The sequence below is a fragment of the Sebastes umbrosus genome, chromosome 3 (assembly GCF_015220745.1).
Source record: "Sebastes umbrosus isolate fSebUmb1 chromosome 3, fSebUmb1.pri, whole genome shotgun sequence".
Lineage (NCBI taxonomy): Eukaryota > Metazoa > Chordata > Actinopteri > Perciformes > Sebastidae > Sebastes > Sebastes umbrosus.
The window spans coordinates 25,006,230-25,026,890 of record NC_051271.1 but is presented as its reverse complement, the minus strand read 5'-3'; the positions used below and the strand labels follow the sequence as shown (position 1 = coordinate 25,026,890).

The window sequence follows — 20,661 nt, the reverse complement described above, 5'->3', positions numbered from 1 at the left end:
GACTCATCACTGAACATGACATTCCCCCACATGTTCAGGTTCCATTGTCTGTGTTGTCGACACCAGCGCAAATGGGCCTGACGGTGAAGGGCAGGCTACCTGGTAGCCTTATGAGAATACACTGTTTACCATTGGCAGAGCATTTTGGCAAATTTTTCTTGGGCGCTCCCCACATAATCAGCTGTGCTGCTCATCCCACAAATGCATGATCCTTACAAGTTGGACATCATTGCAAAGGTAAATAAACAGGCTTTCCAACGATGTAAAATATAATGACCATTAGCATTGTAACAACAGAGAAATAATCAACCAAACACAAGTTTCCGAACTTTGTTTTTCCAGTATATATTAAAGCGTATAATCTCATTGAGGCTAATGACCTGATCTCAACCCAATGATACTGTTTTGATACTGATACAGATTTTTATCCATGCCTAATGTAAAATCTTAATTTCAAAAGCAATATCACCATTATAACAAAGATCCCATGCTGATGCAACTGAATGTCTTCTTCTACTCTTTACAACAACTGGGACTGTACATTTGATGAAAATACACTAAAATACACCATTTATGATACAATTTATAAAGATATACTCAGGCGCTTTTCATGTTTTGGCCATCTTTACTGTTTACATGTTGACTGTTTACTGGTGTTGAGGTATGTCAGGATGTTAATGTGTAAATAATTTATTTTAACTTTAAAGGTCACTCCGTAAATTAGAGGTCAAGCTGAAGAAATGACTCAAACATTAATGGACAATGGATGCGCCTAAAAGAGACCCTGTATAGTGTAAAGTACAGCTAACTTACAATGCTGTAATGTATCTCCAACAATAAAGAAACATGACATTGTATGATGTAAATACTGCGTCAAGTCAATAAAGTCTTTACAATGAAATGTGAACAATGAAAGCAAAAATCACCAAGTGCAGGTTGACCAGTATGAACCAGTAAGCTCAGGCAGAGATGAAAACATATAAGCTCACCAAACAACTGTTGCAGAAAAACAATGGGACCTATTCATTATTGTGTAACAATATAAACGCATAACACGTTACTTCTCTTGATAACAACTAGGAAGTTAAATGTTATAGATCAATAATGTAATCATCACAGTGCTTGTAAATGTGGCACTTCGACAGAATTTTGTTATCACGCATCAGATCTTTATTAAGCTGCTAAACAAACACAATGACCAATCTGTCTGTCTGGAAGCTATGTAACTTATCTTATCAGAGTCTGTGTGTTCTGTTGTTTCTACCTTTGTTAAATATTCTGTTGTTATAAGATTACAGCCAATAATTAATCCTCCTCCACCACCACCACCAACAAAATTAAAAATCAAACACCATCAGAGAAAGTATCAATTAACACTTCCCACTACAACAAAACAAGATACATTTTCCATAATATGAAGATTTTGTAGAATATAGAGAAAAAACATTACGAAGTTTAAGAGTTTTTAATCATTATAACAATATGCTGAGTAATTATTTATTTGGCACTGTGTTCAATTAGGTCTTTTCCGTGAATATTAAATGGCAAATTCGCCACATTGATTTTATATTTATATGCACCATGTTTGTTTTTATTTCTATAGCACAAAATGTTCACTGAAAAAAGCTTGATTGGAATTTACTCTAATTTTGGATTATGATATTTATCAGTAAATAGGACATGCAGTTCTTCTCTTTCTCATTTTTGTTAATATGAAGCTGAATTTGGTCAACAGCTGAGGAGGTCACACCTCCTGATATTCAAATGGCCACACTATTTTCTACCTCCATTGGATCCATATACGTGTATGGGACCTCAAGACTCTTGTTTCTGACTTTGATGGCCACACTTAACACTTCAAGCTCTCCTTGAAAATCCTTTATCAGCTTGCGAGGAATCTCCTCACTGAAATGGTCTTCTGGGTACTGGCCGAGAGCGACCTGATGACATCAATGATACATTTTAAAAAATGACATAGAAAACATAGACTATTGGCAATACTGTAATGTACAGTTGCAGTGAGCGATTTTATTCTGTGGCTCAAAGAGGCACTAATGACATACAAACTGCTTTACACATTGAACATGAATTTGATTTATGTGATTTGTCATGAAGTCTTGGGCACTTACGAAGTCAGATGACTGCTTGCTGAGTAGCCACAATGTGGACATTCCCTGGACTGTTGTGTTGATGTCAGGAAACGTCTTCAGCATCGTGGCCTCACTTGTTGTTCCCTTTGTTGTTGGTGGAGGAAGTTGCAGGGAGATGGGAGTGTTGGGCATCCAGCCACCATAGTCATACTGTGACGAATGAATGATTGACAGATGACTGATTAATACTCTTTGAAGCCACGCCATGTCAGTCAGTCCACTACTTTGATCCACAATGAAATATTTCAACAACTATTGGATGTATTACCATGAAATTTGGATGGGAACAACAAAATGTACAGACATTCATTGTCCCCAGAGGATGAATTTGGAGATCCCCTGATTTTTCCTCTAGCGCCGCCACGAGGTTAACATTTTTTGTTTTCAGAGAAATGTCTCGACAACTTTCTGCTTGATTGCCATTAAATTTGGTTCAGATATTCATGTTAACCTCAGGGTGACAACTTTGGTGATCCTCTGACTTTTCATCCAGCGCTATCATTGGATCAAATTTTTATTAGTCTAATACTTTGTTTTACGATCAAAGATCTTCAAACTTAATGACATTCCAATCAGCCTCAGCTGTACTTTGTGTTTTGTGAGAAATTAGCAAATGTTTGCTAAGGTTTGGATGTTAACATGGTGAAGTTAGATTGTGATCTTAGTAAACATTATACCTGCTAAAAGGCAGCATTTCATTGTGAGTATGTTAGCATTTGTTGCATTTAGCTCATAGCATGCAGCCTCACAGACCTGCTAGTATGGCTGTAGACTCTTAACAATCCTCAGTCATATGTCATTTATTTAGCCAGAATTCATCCATCTCTCTCCAGTTAAAAAGATGCAGAACCCCATGAATCTGTTCCACAAAAAATACCAACATTTTAATTGATCATGCCAGTAAATTTAAAGGCTTCACCTGTCCAGCGTTCACAGCCGAGTGCTGTGCTGAGCCAGTGAAGATCACCATGGTGACAAACTTGACCAACTCAGGCACGGTGGTAAAGCTCTGAGGAATTCCTGAGAATTAGAGAGAACAAACTACATTACTTAAAGACATATAGATGACTAATATAGATTCACTTATGTTTGCATTATGATAATATAATGATACATAAATGTGCACATTTATCATCATTAGATTGAGCTTTTCTTTTAAGCTCACCTGTGCCTGCTTGGGAAAGGAATCCATGCTCAAAGATGTCCGAAATCCACTTCTGCAGTTCTGAGTCTTTCTGGACCTCAGCGTCATTCTTGTAGTAGACGCTGAGCACTCCCTGCACAAACCTTTGAGTAATGTGGATAAGCTTTAATAAGACAATTAAGAGGCCATATATTTGGGATGATGCAATTTGGTGCAGTAGCTTATTCAACAAAGTGGATCATACGACTATAAAGGAATAGTTTGACATTTTTGGAAGCTAACAAACCTAGTTTGTTTTCTTGTTGAGAGTTAGACGAGAAGATCAATATGACTTTAACAAACATGAGTGGTATGGATCTTCTCATCCAACTCTTGGCAAGAAAGTAAATACTTGCATTTCTGTGAGATATGATGAAAAGTATACCTCTGGGGTCTGCGGGGACCCCAGTTGGTATGGATGAGGATTAAGGGTAGGTATGGCGCTCCTCTCATCTTACTGAGGTTCTCTATTAAAGTAGTTCAGGCAGGAACATTTAGAAACTTTCATAGCCAACTGCCAGTCTACTCAATCAAGAGGCAGTAGCTACGGTTTAGATCACCCATTGTACTGTCATCTCTTTAAAGCATTGTTAATCTAACACCTGGGCCACTTGACTGTTAAAGGGCAAATCAACAATAAATAAAACACAACTGAAAAAGGCTGCAGCACTGCTCTTGATGGTTTGAGACTCTGAGCAGGTTAAAGCTGAGGTAACACCCGATCAGTGATGTCAAAGTAGGTGTTGTGCCTTTTTAAAGGCTCAGTCTGACATTCAGTAGTTTGAGTAGCTAGTACCTAGCTGTCACCTGTCATGCTAGCTTGTCGGGAAGAACATCAAATAATAATAATAAGGAATTATTGATAATTTTTATCAATTCTCGAATGGTAAAATTGGTTAAATTCAGCACAAAATCTTTGTAACAAATGGTATCAACCCAAAAGAGACATAATCAAGCATGGAAATGGCCGTCACAAATTTAGATCATCATGTTCTAAGCCCTGATACACTTTCACATTTTATTTCAATGAATTAATTAATTTACTATTTCATATCTATTTCTTATTAATAACTAGAATAACTTGACACACAGTGCTGAGCTGCACCTCAAATTAATCTTCAGGTTCCAGCTTTCAGATGATGCACACCACTTCTATGTGACATCTACTGTTGACTTTTTATCTACCAGTGAACATCCCCTGTCCCCCACCCCTAAAGAGTGGTAAGAGGTTAATAAACGCCAAAGTTTCTCAGGGATCCAAAGAGGGGTTATTAGAGGCACCCAAACTTCCAGCAGTGCCTCTGGTGACATTGACTGTTACAAAAGAGCATGTTTTAACATAAACTGTTCAGAAGAAATTGCATTAAGATGCACTAACTGAAAGAAATGATGCAATTAAACCGTATTAAAAAGCAGAAGAAGGGGTAAACCCAAAACACATGTTGCAGCTTGACTGATTGTATGAGAAAACCAACTGAGTGAGAGAAGAAAAAGCTATAGCTGGTAGAGAGGGCAGGATTTGGGCTCTGATTTTCCAATATCAGGACATCTGTACTACCTGTGGATGATATCCCAAAGCTTGATTCCATCATCCCTGTAGTAGAAGTTCGGCACAGCCTCCAGCCTTCGCTCAGCAATGTCGTCTCGTATGCAGAGGGAGCTGTAGGTCAGTGAGGACAGTGATTTCTTCAGAAATGGCAACATATCCTCTCCACCAGAAGCTGCAAACTAGAGAACAGTCAAATATGTTAAGAATATAGTTAGAAGCAAATACTGTACATGATATTGAAAAAACAAACATTGTTTAGGTAAAGAGTGTGTTGGTCTTTTCATACCTTTGAGAAAACTCCACTTTCAGATATTAGAACAAGTCGAGCCAAGAAGTTGATCTGCATCGTGTAGCGAGTGTGAGCTACGAGGAGCTGAGAGAAAGAGGGATCTTTGTTAGAAGTGAAAAACTTGAAAATATATACACACTAAAACATTATGATTCATCAATATGGAAGATAGAAAATCAGCAAGTTTTAAAATCTACAACTTCAGTAAGTTCAGTATTCTCTCTTTCAGTTACCTTGTACAGGGGATGCACCATGGGCATGTTGCGCAGCAGTGACACGGCAAAAACTTCAGCCAGCAGATGAGTGCGCAGCAGGTGAACGTTGAGTTGATGCTCGTTGAAATCTGCACTTCTCACGAAAATCTTGGCCGTCAACCAGTCATACTCAGAATCCGTAGGAAAGAAGATGGGGTTGTCAGCTGCTGGAGTCTGCTTCAGCTGCAGGAGAAAGAAGGAGGATGTGGTTCATTCAATCCATTCAATTTATTACCAGTATTGGTCAATCATGTTTAAGGATTCTTTGTAATTGTATGTACATACAATTGTACAATTGTATGTACATACAAATTCTCATGGCTTTGACATAGGGAAAGAGGGAGGCAGGCTGAAATGACAATACTTAAAATGTTGCTTTACTCTGATCCATCCTCTTTATATATATTTGCACTATAAGTGTAATTTTACAAAAGGTATTTCTGTGTTCTCTGTACATATGAAATCTATAGTGTTGCATGTGTCTCCATCCAGGAAGAGGGATCACTTCTCTGTTCTTCCTGATCCGAATCAAGGTTCTAAGGACAGTGGGTTTCTTATATTGGACAGTTTGTAAAGCCATTTCAGGCTTTGACTTGACTTGTGTTCGCATCAGACTCAACTGTCAGCCTGTCAAACTTGGATGTGGCTGTGGGAGGATTCTTCTTACCTGGCTAGGGCTCAGGTAGGAAGAAATAAACTGCTTTTGCTAGCAGAGGATTCATAGCTGCCATCAACATACTAGCCATAGTAGCTGCTACTTGTAAAGAACCCACACTTTCAGCAAGGTGGATGCTTCCTGTCGCAGGAGAGCCTACATCTTACAGTTTGAATGATGATACTTACATCTTTACTATGACCTATATTTGAGTACTAGTCTCACCTGAATAGCAATTGGCATCAGTTTATCATCAGGTGTTTTGTGGAGCAGGACCAGGGGAGCCATCAGGTACTGCTTCTTCCCATTGATGATGTTGGCTTTTATTCCATCCAAACTTTTGTAGTCCAACAGGAATATGTTTCCATTCTGTTTTAAATTTGAGTGAGGGGAGAAAAGATTTGACTCACATGCATACAGTGTGAATATTACATACATAAAGTGAACATGGTAGTGCAACATACAATTACAAATTCAACATGTCATGGGGCAAAACATGATTCTAAAACCAAGATCAATCAAGATCATGACGATTACCTTCATTTCATCCTCCAAGCTTCTCTGACCACGGATGAAGACCATGTCGTTAGTAACGGGAAAATTACTGGGCAGAGTTGAACAACGTCGGATCAATATGGGGTTGACACCATTTAGATACTGGTAGCCAAAAAAAGCGTCCTCCTTCCAATGCCCCTGGACATAGTCTGGAGAAAGAACAGAGTTGAACATCACACAGGTCACAGGCTACAGAGAGAAAACACTGCTGCTCTACCACTGATAATAACTGTGTGTCTTTATTAGTATTAGTACAGTTCAGACACAAACAGCTGTTAAAGCCCACTGACAGCTGATCCAGCTGTGATCAGCTGCTGCTGTCATCAGAAACCGATGTCACTTCACGTGACGCTTCAGAGGAAAGGATGTCTCATTTCTCTTAAAACATATTTCCTTGTGTCCTCTCTCCTTGCATGGTTTCCTTGTGTCTCTCCATGCTTCCCTGGTGGGAGGGACTAAGACGCAAGGAAAAGACGCAAGTGAGGGAAACGTGGATGCAATCAAGAGAATTGAGATGTACCCTTTTTTCTCTCACTCACATACACGCGTGCACGCGCGCACACACACACGCACATGCACACGCACACACACACACACACACACACACACACACACACACACACACACACACACACACACACACACACACATGCACACACACACACACATACACACACACACACACACACTGTGTTTAGTTTGTTTAGTTTAGTTAGTTATTTAGTTAGATTAATATTGTGTTACCAACATAATTTGGTGCCACATTGTTATTAATATATATATATTATTTAGTCATATTCATTTTATTGATATTAATAATTATCTTTAATATTTTCTAATAACTAGACTAGCTCCTATACCTGCATCCCCAACACTGCTATTATGCATACAGAATCAAGTATGTCATTAAACTACCATGATAGTACCTGATATGTCAGTCCGTTTACAGCAGAACACCCGACTGATAGAGTCAATATCAGGCCAGTTCTCCTTGCTATTAGCCAGTCCCTTCAGTTGCAGCTCAGTCAGCCTAGAAAATGGAAGCGTAGAGAACTTTATTATGAAGCCTTAAAACACTTTGACAGGCAGGTGCATAGTTACAGATATCTGACATAATTTGAGGACACTTCACCCAGTGGATGCAGTGTAGAGAAACTCTGTGGTCTTGGTGAAGGAGAAGCGGACCTCAGCAGGCAGAGAAAGTGGGCCTTCTGTCTTTATGCAGTGGGGTATTCCCTCTGCATACACATCCCAGCTGAGGAAAATCAAGAAGAGGAGAGTAGGGAGAACCTTCAAAAGTCTAGATACCAATGTATCTGCATGAGTATGTTAGCACAATATACTTGATTTGACTTCAATATTGCAATTTTGCAACATAGGACTACTGTATATTATAGCATACTGTATATGTATGATACATTTTAATAAATCCTGGCAGGAACAATGTCATATGGTAGTTAATTTATCATTACATATCATGAATATATTCAACCAAAGACGTTTGGATGCATGTTAGTATTGGGGTGCATAAAGTTCAAATGTGTATAAGCTCTGAGCTCTCACCGATAGTCTTGCTCTCGCTGATTCAACTCCTGCTCTCGACTGTACCTACCAAGATGATGATTGTCTTCAAAGACTGTCAGAGCTTGAAGAAAAAAAACAAAACAAGGTTTAAAATTGTTGCTATATATACAGTGTGTTCAGATGGATTCACTCCAGCCTCCTTAAAGTCCAGCTTGCAGAACTTGTCTTTTTTTATGTCTTCTGAGGTCAGTGAACAGCATACAGGATGTCAGACAAGCTCATTACCACAAACCTGTTCCCTCTCTGAAGCGGTGCACCTCACAGTCAGTGATCCAGCGGTAGATGGGAAAGTTGTAGATGTCTCCCTCAGGGGATTTCACTACCACCTTGGTTGGGAACCAAGAGTCTTCTGGCATTAGTGGGAGATGCTGTTTGTTTAGCTCTATCAGGACCAGCTTTCCAATGGAGACAGGGTGGGACACTGTAAATGTAGACACCTGGAGTAACGACAGAAATAGTTTGAAAATATTTCTATAACATGAAGATTAAGTGTATGTGATAACCAAAAACGGAGCTGTAACATCCCAATAATTAGCCTACAATACTGAATGTAAAAGGGTTGACAAAATAAAACTTGTGCAACATAATCGCACTGCATAAAATATAATAAAAAATGTTTTAAAGGTCTTATATTATGCTAATTTCCAGGTTCATAGATGTATTTTAATGTTGTACTAGAACATTTTTACATGATGTAATGTTCAAAAAACCCTTTATTCTTCTCATACTGTCTCCTTACTCTGCCTGCCTCAGAGCCTCATTCAGCCACTGTCTGAAAACTCCTGATTTAGAGCCTGTCTCCTCCCATTCTGCTCTGATTGGTCAGCGTTTCTTGCTGCCCTGTCCATCAAACACCCTCAACACAGCGTCACTTTCTCCCCCTCTGTGCAGCAGCTCCGTGAGCTACAGAGAGAAGCAGCTAGGAAGAGTTTATAAACTACTTAAAAGTTTATAAACCAGAAACTTCACACAGCGCACGTTACCGGACATGACTACAGGCAGGTTAACGTTACACTAACCGTAGCTTAGCTTACCGTAGCTGAAAGACTTTATCCTGTACCATGTCAACTGAACTGCAGGTGGAATTAAAAATGCTGTGAATAATTAATATTGTCATCTGTCTACTCAAATAAAGTTTGACTGTGAAACAGAAATGTGTTGTGTTGCTTACAGTCACTATTTACTACCTGTACTCTTCTACATGCATGACATCAAATTAATGTTTCATATCACCTGTTTAAACAGTGTAATTACATAAAGCCTTTGTGAAAGAACATGTTATATTAAAATGATGGGAGTACATGAAGACTGTTCTGCTGGTTCTTGCAGACTAACAGAAGTAGGAGCAGACTTTGCTCATAGTTAGGTTGCGGAGGAGAGAGTGACGCTCTGTGGGTGGGGTCACCTAGCTGGAGGTTCTAACCGTTGTTCTAACAGGAAACCCTTATATGGCTTGCCATTCGTCCCCGACGTCACCAGTGTAAGGAAAAGCTGCTCAGCGATTTTTTTAGACCCATTTTCGGACAGATGGAGCAGGAGAAAAAGAGAGAGGATGGTCTTTTATGATACTATGGTGGCCTGTAGACACACTGGGGACAGATATTGATGTTTAAAAGACATGGAAAAGTGCATTTTGCATAATAGGTGACCTTAAAGCTCATTAAGGGGATTTTTTGTTGCTTTGGTCACCTTTGTGGCCGTAGGTTGAAGAGTTGCAGAGCAGCACATATCCTGTTGCTGTCTATATGAGTCTGGGTTTACATCAGCTTCTCTAAATTGATATTTAATATGATAATCTCAAGTTGAGAAAGATTGTTATACATTTAGAGAAGGATATTTCAGACTTACTGCTCCTTTGCTGAAGGATAAAGCCCCTTTGAGGCTTATGAGCCACTTGCGGTCGCTCTCCCCATCTGTGCCCACCAGTTTAATGTAGACATTGTGAAAAGTGGAGGCAGCTGCAAGATTGGCAGTGGATACGGTCACTTCATAATTCACCATTTTCACACTGGAAAGCAGAAGATTCCCCTAGAGGAGAGAATAATAAAAAACATTCTCAGCACTGATCAGGTTAAGTGTCATTAGATGAGTGCAAAAAAAACTTGGGAAAAAAAATGGAAATGGCAATGACAAAACTGAAATCATTTTATAAAGCATCTCTCTTACCTGTTAATGAGACCAAGACGTTCCTTTGATGAACTGCACTTTTGAGAAAAGTACCACCACTGATTCCTTATTTTATACTTACAGTTTTATGGGAGTGTCCAGTCTTTGTCAATAGTCAGCTCTGGTGATGGAATGCTGGACATGTTGCAGGAAAACAATGGGACCTATTCATTATTGTGTAACAATATAAACGCATAATACGTTACTTCTCTTGATAACAACTAGGAGGTTAAATGTTTTAGTTCAATAATGTAATCATCACAGTGCTTGTAAATGTGGCACTTCGACAGAATTTTGTTATCACGCATCAAATCTTTATTAAGCAGCTAAACAAACACAATGACCAATCTGTCTGTCTGGAAGTTATGTAACTTATCTTATCAGAGTCTGTGTGTTCTGTTGTGTCTACCTTTGTTAAATATCTTGTTGTTATAAGATTACAGCCAATAATTAATCCTCCTCCACCACCACCACCACCAACAAAATTAAAAATCAAACACTATTCAATGTAATGCATTTTACAGGCCAGGTCAGGAGTCAAGTTTGCTTTATTTAGAAAACAAACCTTTATGGGTATTTATTCTTGGTATGAACTGGAATGATATAAGCCCTTAAACCTGCAAAGATGAGTATTAAAAATATAAAAATACTGTACATCCATGAATGCACTGCCACTGCCCACATAATCAATCAATATATTTGCCAGTAGCATCAATATAATAGGCAGTAGCATATCTTACCATTATTTTTTTTTATAAATACTGAACCACACCAACCTGTGTAGTGGGAGGCAACTGCAATAAACACTTCTACAGAAATGATAGGTCATGCAGTAGAGTACAAAGTACAACTGTTTCAACATAGTTGTGCAAATAACAATCATGAGGCAAGATGTCAGTTTTTTTACATCTTTTTGAAATTCCTATGAGCGCCCCTTCCAGTAAATAACAACACAAACAACGAAAATGATCATTATGTAGACTTAACCTTTATACTTTATTTTGGTGAGGAAATTTGGTCACAGTTTACAGTAGACCTTAGTGACAGTAGATAGTAGTGATCAAAAATTACCACTCAGAGAAAGTATCAATTAACACTTCCCACTACAACAAAACAAGATACATTTTCTATAATATGAAAAATTTGTAGAATATAGAGACAAAACATTACGAAGCTTAAGAGTTTTTAATCATTATAACAATATGCTGAGTAATTATTTATTTAGTAATGTGTTTAATTAGGTCTTTTCCGTGAATATTAAATGGCAAATTCGCCACATTGATTTTATATTTATATGCACCATGTTTGTTTTTATTTCTATAGCACAAAATGTTCACTGAAAAAAGCTTGATTGGAATTTACTCTAATTTTGGATTATGATATTTATCAGTAAATAGGACATGCAGTTCTTCTCTTTCTCATTTGTGTTAATATGAAGCTGAATTTGGTCAACAGCTGAGGAGGTCACACCTCCTGATATTCAAATGGCCACACTATTTTCTACCTCCATTGGATCCATATACGTGTATGGGACATCCAGACTCTTGTTTCTGACTTTGATGGCTGCACTTAACACTTCAAGCTCTCCTTGAAAATCCTTTATCAGCTTGCGAGGAATCTCCTCACTGAAATGGTCTTCTGGGTACTGGCCGAGAGCGACCTGATGATATCAATGATACATTTTAAAAAAATGACATAGAAAACATAGACTATTGGCAATACTGTAATGTACAGTTGCAGTGAGCGATTTTATTCTGTGGCTCAAAGAGGCACTAATGACATACAAACTGCTTTACACATTGAACATGAATTTGATTTATGTGATTTGTCATGAAGTCTTGGGCACTTACGAAGTCAGATGACTGCTTGCTGAGTAGCCACAATGTGGACATTCCCTGGACTGTTGTGTTGATGTCAGGGAACGTCTTCAGCATCGTGGCCTCACTTGTTGTTCCCTTTGTTGTTGGTGGAGGAAGTTGCAGGGAGATGGGAGTGTTGGGCATCCAGCCACCATAGTCATACTGTGACGAATGAATGATTGAGAAATGATGATTAACGCTCTTTGAAGCCACGCCATGTCAGTCAGTCCACTACTTTGGTCCACACTGAAATATTTCTACAACTATTGGATGTATTACCATGAAATTTGGATGGTAACAACAAAATGTACAGACATTCATGGTCCCCAGAGGATGAATTTGGAGATCCCCTGATTTTTCCTCTAGCGCCGCCACGAGGTTAACATTTTTTGTTTTCAGAGAAATGTCTCGACAACTTTCTGCTTGATTGCCATTCAATTTGGTTCAGATATTCATGTTAACCTCAGGGTGACAACTTTGGTGATCCTCTGACTTTTCTTTTTCCAGCGCCATCATTGGATCAAATTTGTATTCGTCTAATACTTTGTTTTACGATCAAAGATCTTCAAACTTAATGACATTCCCATCAGCCTCAGCTGTTCTTTGTGTTTTGTGATAATTAGCAAATGTTTGCTAAGGTTTGGATGTTAACATGGTAAAGTTAGATTGTGATCTTAGTAAACATTATACCTGTTAAAAGGCAGCATGTCATTGTGCGTATGTTAGCATTTGTTGCATTTAGCTCATAGCATGCAGCATCACAGACCTGCTAGTATGGCTGTAGACTCTTAACAATCCTCAGTCATATGTCATTTATTTAGCCAGAATTCATCCATTTTTTTGCAGTTAAAAACATGCAGAACCCCATGAATCTGTTCCACAAAAAATACCAACATTTTAATTGATAATGCCAGTAAATTTAAAGGCTTCACCTGTCCAGTGTTCACAGCCGAGTGCTGTGCTGAGCCAGTGAAGATCACCATGGTGACAAACTTGACCAACGCAGCCACGGTGGTAAAGCTCTGAGGAATTCCTGAGAATTAGAGAGAACAAACTACATTACTTAAAGACATATAGATTACTTAATTAAAGTTTGACTTATGTTTGCATTATGATAATATAATGGTACATAAATGTGCACATTTCTGATCATTAGATTGAGCTTTTCTTTAAAGCTCACCTGTGCCTGCTTGGGAAAGGAATCCATGCTCAAAAATGTCCGAAATCCACTTTTGCAGTTCGGAGTCTTTGTTGACCTCAGCGTCATTCTTGTAGTAGACGCTGAGCACTCCTTGCACAAACCTTTGAGAAATGTGGAAAAGCTCTATAAAATGCATATTCCTCATTGAATTGTAAAAAAATTTATACACACTGCTGTAATAAGACAATTAAAAGGCCATCTCTTTAGGATGATGCAATTTGGTGCAATAGCTTATTCAACAAAGTGGATCATACAACTATAAAGGAATACTTTGACATTTTTGGAAACTTACAAACCTGGTTCGCTTTCTTGTTGAGAGTTAGATGAGAAGATCAATATGACTCTAGTATTTGTGCGTAAGTATGGAGCTTAGCATAAAGACTGGAGACTGTTAGCCTTGTTTGCTTACATCTGCTTAGCAGCACCTCTAAAAATGTTTTATTAACACACACAAGCAGTAGAAATGTAAAAACAACAAGTGGTTTTATGGGTCATTAAATGCTGCAACTATATCTTGGTAAACAGTGGCCAGGTGCAGTGACTTCCTGGAGTCTCATGGTTCCCTGGAAACTTCACAGTGATGACAAAACTCCAGGATTAACCATACAATATAAAAGGTGTTAATTAATGAGCTTCACAAGTGTTGGTAGGTGTATTTTGTACTATTAGAGAGATCTTTTTATGCTCAGCTACAATCGCTTCTTGGTTGTAGCTCTGTACTTAACACACAAACATGAGTCTTCTCATTTAACTCTTGGCAAGAAAGTAAAGACTTGCATTTCTATAGTGGACCTGTGAGATATGACGAAAAGTATACCTCTGGGGTCTGCAGGGACCCCAGTTGGTATGGATGAGGATTAAGGGTAGGTATGGCGCTCCTCTCATCTTACTGAGGTTCTCTTTTAAAGTAGTTCAGGCAGAAACTTTCATAGCCAACTGCCAGTCTACTCAATCAAGAGGCAGTAGCTACGGTTTAGATCACCCATTGTACTGTCATCTTTTTAAAGCATTGTTAATCTAACACCTGGGCCACTTGATATTTAAAGGGCAAATCAACAATGGGCAGGATTTGGGCTCTGATTTTCCAATATCAGGGCACCTGTACTACCTGGAGATGATATCCCAAAGCTTGATTCCATCATCCCTGTAGTAGAAGTTCGGCACATCCTCCAGCCCACGCTCAGCAATGTCCTCTCCTATGCAGAGGGAGCTGTAGGTCAGTGAGGACAGGGATTTCTTCAGAAATGGCGTCATATCCTCTCCACCGGCTGCTGCAAACTAAGGAATAGGGTTAAATACTGTATGTAAGGAATATAGTTAGAGACAAATACTGTACATGATATACTGAAATATAATATGCTAAAAAAAATATACCATTGTTTAGGTAATAATCTACTGAGCGTGTTGGTCTTTTCATACCTTTGTGAAAACTCCACTGTCAGATATTAGAACAAGTCGAGCCAAGAAGTTGATCTGCAGCGTGTAGCGAATGTGAGGTATCAGGAGCTGAGAGAAAGAGGGAATTCTGTTAGCGTTGTTAACAAAATTAGACATCTTGATGCCTCTATACCATGTATCAGTGTGGTATACTTTCAAATATATACACACTAAAACATTATGATTCATCAACTTTAGAAGATACAAAAATCAGTAAGTTGAAAAACCTACAACTAGAGTAAGTTCAGTATTCTCTCTTTCAGTTACCTTGTACAGGGGATGCACCATGGGCACGTTGCGCAGCAGTGACACAGCAAAAACTTCAGCCAGCAGATGAGTGCGCAGCAGGTGAACGTTGAGTTGATGCTCGTTGAAATCTGCACTTCTCACGAAAATCTTGGCCATCAACCAGTCATACTCAGAATCAGTCGGAAAGAAGATGGGGTTGTCAGCTGCTGGAGTCTGCTTCAGCTGCAGGAAAAGGAAGGAGGATGTGGTTCATTCAATCCATTCAATTCTTTACCAGTACTTGTAACTATGTTAACCAATCAACTATAGGTTTCACCTGCTTTTCAGTTAGATACTTTGTTGATCCCTGAAGGGGAAATTCATATTTTCATTGAATCCCAGGTCAGAATACAGGGTCAACTTGAGAACAGCTGTCCTACTTTCCTCAGTCTTACAGATATCAATATTAATGTAAATGTAAACGGGTAAATGTAAATCAGATTTTATTGTCACACATTGTATTGTACACAGCACAGCACACAGTGACATTTAGTCTCTGCATTTAACCCATTCTAGTATTAGGAGCAGTGGGCAGCAGCTTGGGGGTCCGGTTCCCAAGTCCCCATGGACTGAGCTTCTGCCATCTTTGAAAAAGGCAAAAGGGAGGCAGGCTGGCAATTGCAATGAAAAGACTTGAAATATATTTTTTTATCTGATCCACACTATTCATTTATTTTTGCACTCTATTAGTGTAAATTTACTAAAGGTATTTATTTCTACTCTGTGCATATGACATCTATAGTAAGAACAGTCTGTCTTTCCTTGAAGAGAGATCACTACTATAACCTATATTTGAGTGCTGATCTTACCTGAATAGCAATTGGCATCAGTTTATCATCAGGTGTTTTGTGGAGCAGGACCAGGGGAGCCATCAGGTACTGCTTCTTCCCATTGATGGTGTTTGGTTTTATTCCATCCAAACTCTTGTAGTCACACAGGAATATGTTTCCATTCTGTTTTAAATTTGAGGATGAGAAATGATTTGACGCACATGCATACAGTGTGGATTTTATATTTACTATAGTTCAACGAGTAATTACAAATATAACATGTGATGGGGCAAAATATGATTCTATTACTGAAATCAATTAAGGTCAATACAATCACCTGCATTTCATCTGCCAAGCTGCTCTGACCACGGATGAAGACCATGTCGTTAGTAACAGGAAAGTTACTGGGCAGAGCTGAACAACGTTGGATCAAAATGGGGTTGACACCATTCAGAAACTGGTAGGCGAAAAAAGCGTCCTCCTTCCAATGATCCTGGACATAGTCTGATGTGAACAGAGTTTAACTTTGTTGAATTTTAAACTTTGAGCTGGAAAATCTTACTCTGTTATCAGCTTAACTTTATACTGCATGTGACACTGGAAAATGGGAAACAATGTGTCTGGAAGGAATATTTGAATATCTGAATGAATACAGTTGAATGTACTATTATGCAGTTGTTGTAGCACTCAAGATCAGTCTTGGTCTCGAGACCGGTCTAATGACCACTTTTTGAAAGTCTCGTCTCGGAATCAATCGCATTTTTATTCTTTCTTGTCTCGGTCTCAGACAAAGAGGACTCAGGATTTTATTTCAAGACCGGTCAAGACCACAACTGAGTAGATATCACTTAATTGCCTTTGTCCGATGTATTTTTTGATATCATTACTGATTGCTCATAGAAAACAAAAGAGAAGTGCAACTCTGCAGGTACAAAGGATCGCACCAGTTTCCCCACCAATCTACACAATTGGATTTGAACCCAGTAAGGACTGCATCTTTTGACACCGGAACCAAAACTTTCCTAGCCTGGCCTCCAGCTTCAAAAGATGGAATCATTAGTTAATTAAGAAAAGCCCTTTTTCTTCCATGGACTGGTAAAGTCCTGGGCATACCTTAGCACAGCATTGGCACAGCAACAACATATGAATAAGCAAGACTGTTTAACTTTGACTTCTGTGAATGTAAGTAGGCTACATGTATTGATTTGATTTAATGCTATTCACTGAGTTTTGTTGTTGTGATATTATTTGTAGTCAGGATATGTGGGTAGCTGGGTTTGCTATTTATACTTTACACAGACAAAGGGTCTTGCATGCAAACTAACCCATCTTTTCTAACCCACTGCATTATCCGAAACACATTACGATCACTTTAAATAGTTTATAGTTTAAATAAACTGTGAATTGGTTTTAAACACAAACATATACATTCATAGTCCATCTTTGATTCAGCCATTTTGGTAGTTTCACGTGGTCAGCCCTATTGTTTTGTAGTCTGTGCAACCTCAATCACCATTTTGAGACAAGAAGCCATCTTGTCTTTGGGTACATCCCAATTCTCTTATTTGTCGTTTCCTCGCTCCTCGTTCCTCACTTGAACCGGAAGTTGTTCTGGTGCGCCATCTTGAAGACCGTCCCAAAGCTCTTATTTCTGCACGGAGGAGCGAGGATCGAGGAGCGATGAGCGAGGATACACGAGAGCAGCCTTCACAGATGTCTTTTACCGACCGACACGCCTCCTTATTGGATATCAATTACTTATTGGACGCTGCTGCCGATCGGACTGATCTGATAACTTTACCTCTCAACATCAGAGGAGTTTTATACCGGAACGAAGACAGATCACAGATTAAACGTTTTATATTTTAGTTGTCTTCTGACTCACCATCTAGTTCAAATCTGTGTTAATTGTAGGTGTGAACAGCAGCAAAAGGACCTGCAGTAGCTCTCCTTCACACTTCGTGAGTGAAGCAGCCTGTCACTGAAAGGGCTGTATAATAACACAAGCACGCACGCACGCACGCACGCACGCACGCACGCACACACGCACACTGTGTTTAGTTTGTTTAGTTTAGTTAGTTATTTAGATAGATTAATATTGTGTTACCAACATAATTTGGTGCCACGTTGTTATTAATATATATGTATTATTTATTTATATTCATTTAATTGATATTAATAATTATCTTTAATATTTTCTAATAAATAGACTAGCTCCTATCTGTGTCCCCAACACTGCTATTATGCATACAAAATGAAGTATGTCATTAAACTACCATGATTGTACCTGATATGTCAGTCCGTTTACAGCAGAACACCCGACTGATAGAGTCAATATCAGGCCAGTTCTTCTTGCAATTAGCCAGTCCCTTCAGTTGCAGCTCAGTCAGCCTAGAAAATGGAAGCGTAGAGAACTTTATTATGAAGCCTTAAATCACTTTGACAGGCAGGTACATAGTTACATATAGATAGATATCCGACATAATTTGAGGACACTTCACCCAGTGGATGCAGTGTAGAGAAACTCTGTGGTCTTGGTGAAGGAGAAGCGGACCTCACAAGGCAGAGAAAGTGGGCCTTCTGTCTTTATGCAGTGGGGTATTCCCTCTGCATACACATCCCAGCTGAGGAAAATCAAGAAGAGGAGAGTAGGGAGAACCTTCAAAAGTCTAGATACCAGTGTATCTGCAGTTTTTATTTAGAGTATGTTAGCACAATATACTTGATTTGACTTCAATATTGCAATCTTGTAACATAGGCCTACTGTATATTATAGCATACTGTATAGTATGATAATACATTTTAATAAATCCTGGCAGGTGTATATATCATGAATATATTCAACCAAAGACGTTTGGATGCATGTTAGTATTGGGGTGCATAAAGTTCAAATGTGTATAAGCTCTGAGCTCTCACCGATAGTCTTGCTCTCGCTGATTCAACTCCTGCTCTCGACTGTACCTACCCAGATGATGATTGTCTTCAAAGACTGTCAGAGCTTGAAGAAAAAAAAAAAACATGGTTTAAAATTGTTGCTATATACAGTGTGTTCAGATGGATTCACTCCAGCCTCCTTAAAGTCCAGCTTGCAGAACTTTTCTTTCTTTTATGTACTCTGAGGTCAGTGAACAGCATACAGGATGTCAGACAAGCTCATTACCACAAACCTGTTCCCTCTCTGAAGCGATGCACCTCACGGTCAGTGATCCAGCGGTAGACGGGAAAGCTGTAGATGTCTCCCTCAGGGGATTTCACTACCACCTTGGTTGGGAACCAATTGTCTTTTGGGAACAGTGGGAGGTGCTGTTTGTTTAGCTCTATCAGGACCAGCTTTCCAATGGAGACAGGGCAGTACACGGTAAATGTAGACACCTGGAGTAACGACAGAAATGGTTTGAAAATATTTATATAACATGAAGATAAAGTGTATTTGATAACCGAAAACGGAGCTGTAACATCCCAATAATTAGCCTACAATACTGAATGTAAAAGTGTTGACAAAATAAAACTTGTGCAACATAATCGCACTGCATAAAATATAATAATAAAAATGTTTAAGCTCCTTAAGGGGATTTTTGTGTCTTTGGTCAACTTTGTGGCCGTAGGGTTAAGAGTTGCAGCAGCACATATCCTGTTGCTGCCCATATGAGTCTGAGTTGATGAGGGTTTACATCAGCTTCTCTAAATTGATATTTAATATGATAATCTCAAGTTGAGAAAGATTGTTATACATTTACAGAAGGATATTTCAGACTTACTGCTCCTCTGCTGAAGGACAAAGCCCCTTTGAGGCTTATGAGCCACTTGCGGTCGCTCTCCCCATCTGTGCCCACAAGTTTAATGAAGACATTGTGAAAAGTGGAGGCAGCGGCAAGATTGGCAGTGGATACGGTCACTTCATAATCCACCATTTTCACACTGGAAAGCAGAAGAATCCCGGAGAGGAGAGAATAATAAAAAACATTCTCAGCACTGATCAGGTTAACTGTCATTAGATGAGTGCAAAAAAAACTTGGGAAAAAAAAATGGAAATGGCATTGACAAAACTGAAATCATTTTATAAAGCGTCTCTCTTACCTGTTAATGAGACCAAGACGTTCCTTTGATGAACTGCTCTTTTGAGAAAAGTACCACCACTGATTCCTTATTTTATACATACAGTTTTATGGGAGTGTCCAGTCTTTGGCAATAGTCAGCTCTGGTGATGGAATGCTGGACATGTACGAACAATTACTGCACTTCACAGGAGTCACAGGGAGCTGATGCAAATAGTGATATCGTTTGTTGATTTAATAAAGATGAATCAGATTTTCCACCGTTAAACGTGAGACCATCATAGTCAACTAAAAAAAAAAGTTCTGATTAAATGCTAAAACAACAAAAACATTCACCTACACAGTTTTTCCAGATGTATTAGATAGTTTTATTATAAACAACTGTAACATTCAACCATTCTTGTGTTGAGACAGAAAAGAATTAAACAATAGTCCAATGAGGGGCAAACAAGTGCAAATTGTCATATTTAAGATTTATAGTTTTACAACAATACAGCAGTGTGCACATACATACATTATGATGCCATAGGCTACAGTACATGTATATTCAAGCTAGCAGCCGTTTAATATCTGCTGCTGTAGAGGCCCATGCCTGAACAGTCCTATCTCTAACCCCATCTATTCTTTCTACGGTCTGTTCCATGTATAGATAACTTGTTTTTGCAG

At 38.8% G+C, this 20,661-nt stretch overlaps 2 protein-coding genes across 3 annotated transcripts; both read right to left on the bottom strand.

Annotated features, from left to right (window-relative positions):
- Positions 1 to 873: 873 nt before the first annotated feature.
- LOC119485291 (polyunsaturated fatty acid lipoxygenase ALOX15B-like) lies at positions 874 to 10,480 on the bottom strand. The gene is made up of 15 exons (XM_037764780.1): positions 10,386 to 10,480; positions 10,068 to 10,247; positions 8,452 to 8,656; positions 8,199 to 8,280; positions 7,768 to 7,890; positions 7,562 to 7,665; positions 6,618 to 6,784; positions 6,306 to 6,449; positions 5,405 to 5,608; positions 5,169 to 5,255; positions 4,892 to 5,061; positions 3,316 to 3,437; positions 3,070 to 3,170; positions 2,130 to 2,300; positions 874 to 1,940 (listed from the first exon to the last, which is right to left on the bottom strand). Exons 2-15 carry the CDS (start codon positions 10,218 to 10,220, stop codon positions 1,761 to 1,763), a joined length of 2,013 nt encoding a protein of 670 aa, XP_037620708.1. The 5' UTR covers positions 10,221 to 10,247; positions 10,386 to 10,480; the 3' UTR covers positions 874 to 1,760.
- An 871-nt stretch (positions 10,481 to 11,351) lies between these two features.
- On the bottom strand, positions 11,352 to 20,154 carry LOC119485289 (polyunsaturated fatty acid lipoxygenase ALOX15B-like). Of its 2 annotated transcripts, none has more exons than XM_037764777.1 (15): positions 20,018 to 20,154; positions 19,699 to 19,858; positions 19,108 to 19,312; positions 18,857 to 18,938; positions 18,442 to 18,564; positions 18,228 to 18,331; positions 16,278 to 16,444; positions 15,980 to 16,123; positions 15,150 to 15,353; positions 14,865 to 14,951; positions 14,554 to 14,723; positions 13,425 to 13,546; positions 13,177 to 13,277; positions 12,236 to 12,406; positions 11,352 to 12,045 (listed from the first exon to the last, which is right to left on the bottom strand). In XM_037764777.1, exons 1-15 carry the CDS (start codon positions 20,095 to 20,097, stop codon positions 11,866 to 11,868), a joined length of 2,100 nt encoding a protein of 699 aa, XP_037620705.1. In that variant the 5' UTR covers positions 20,098 to 20,154; the 3' UTR covers positions 11,352 to 11,865. The 2 variants fall into 2 exon arrangements, with proteins under 2 accessions (XP_037620705.1, XP_037620706.1); XM_037764778.1 differs by having other exon boundaries at positions 19,699 to 19,878; positions 20,018 to 20,054.
- Positions 20,155 to 20,661: the final 507 nt, after the last annotated feature.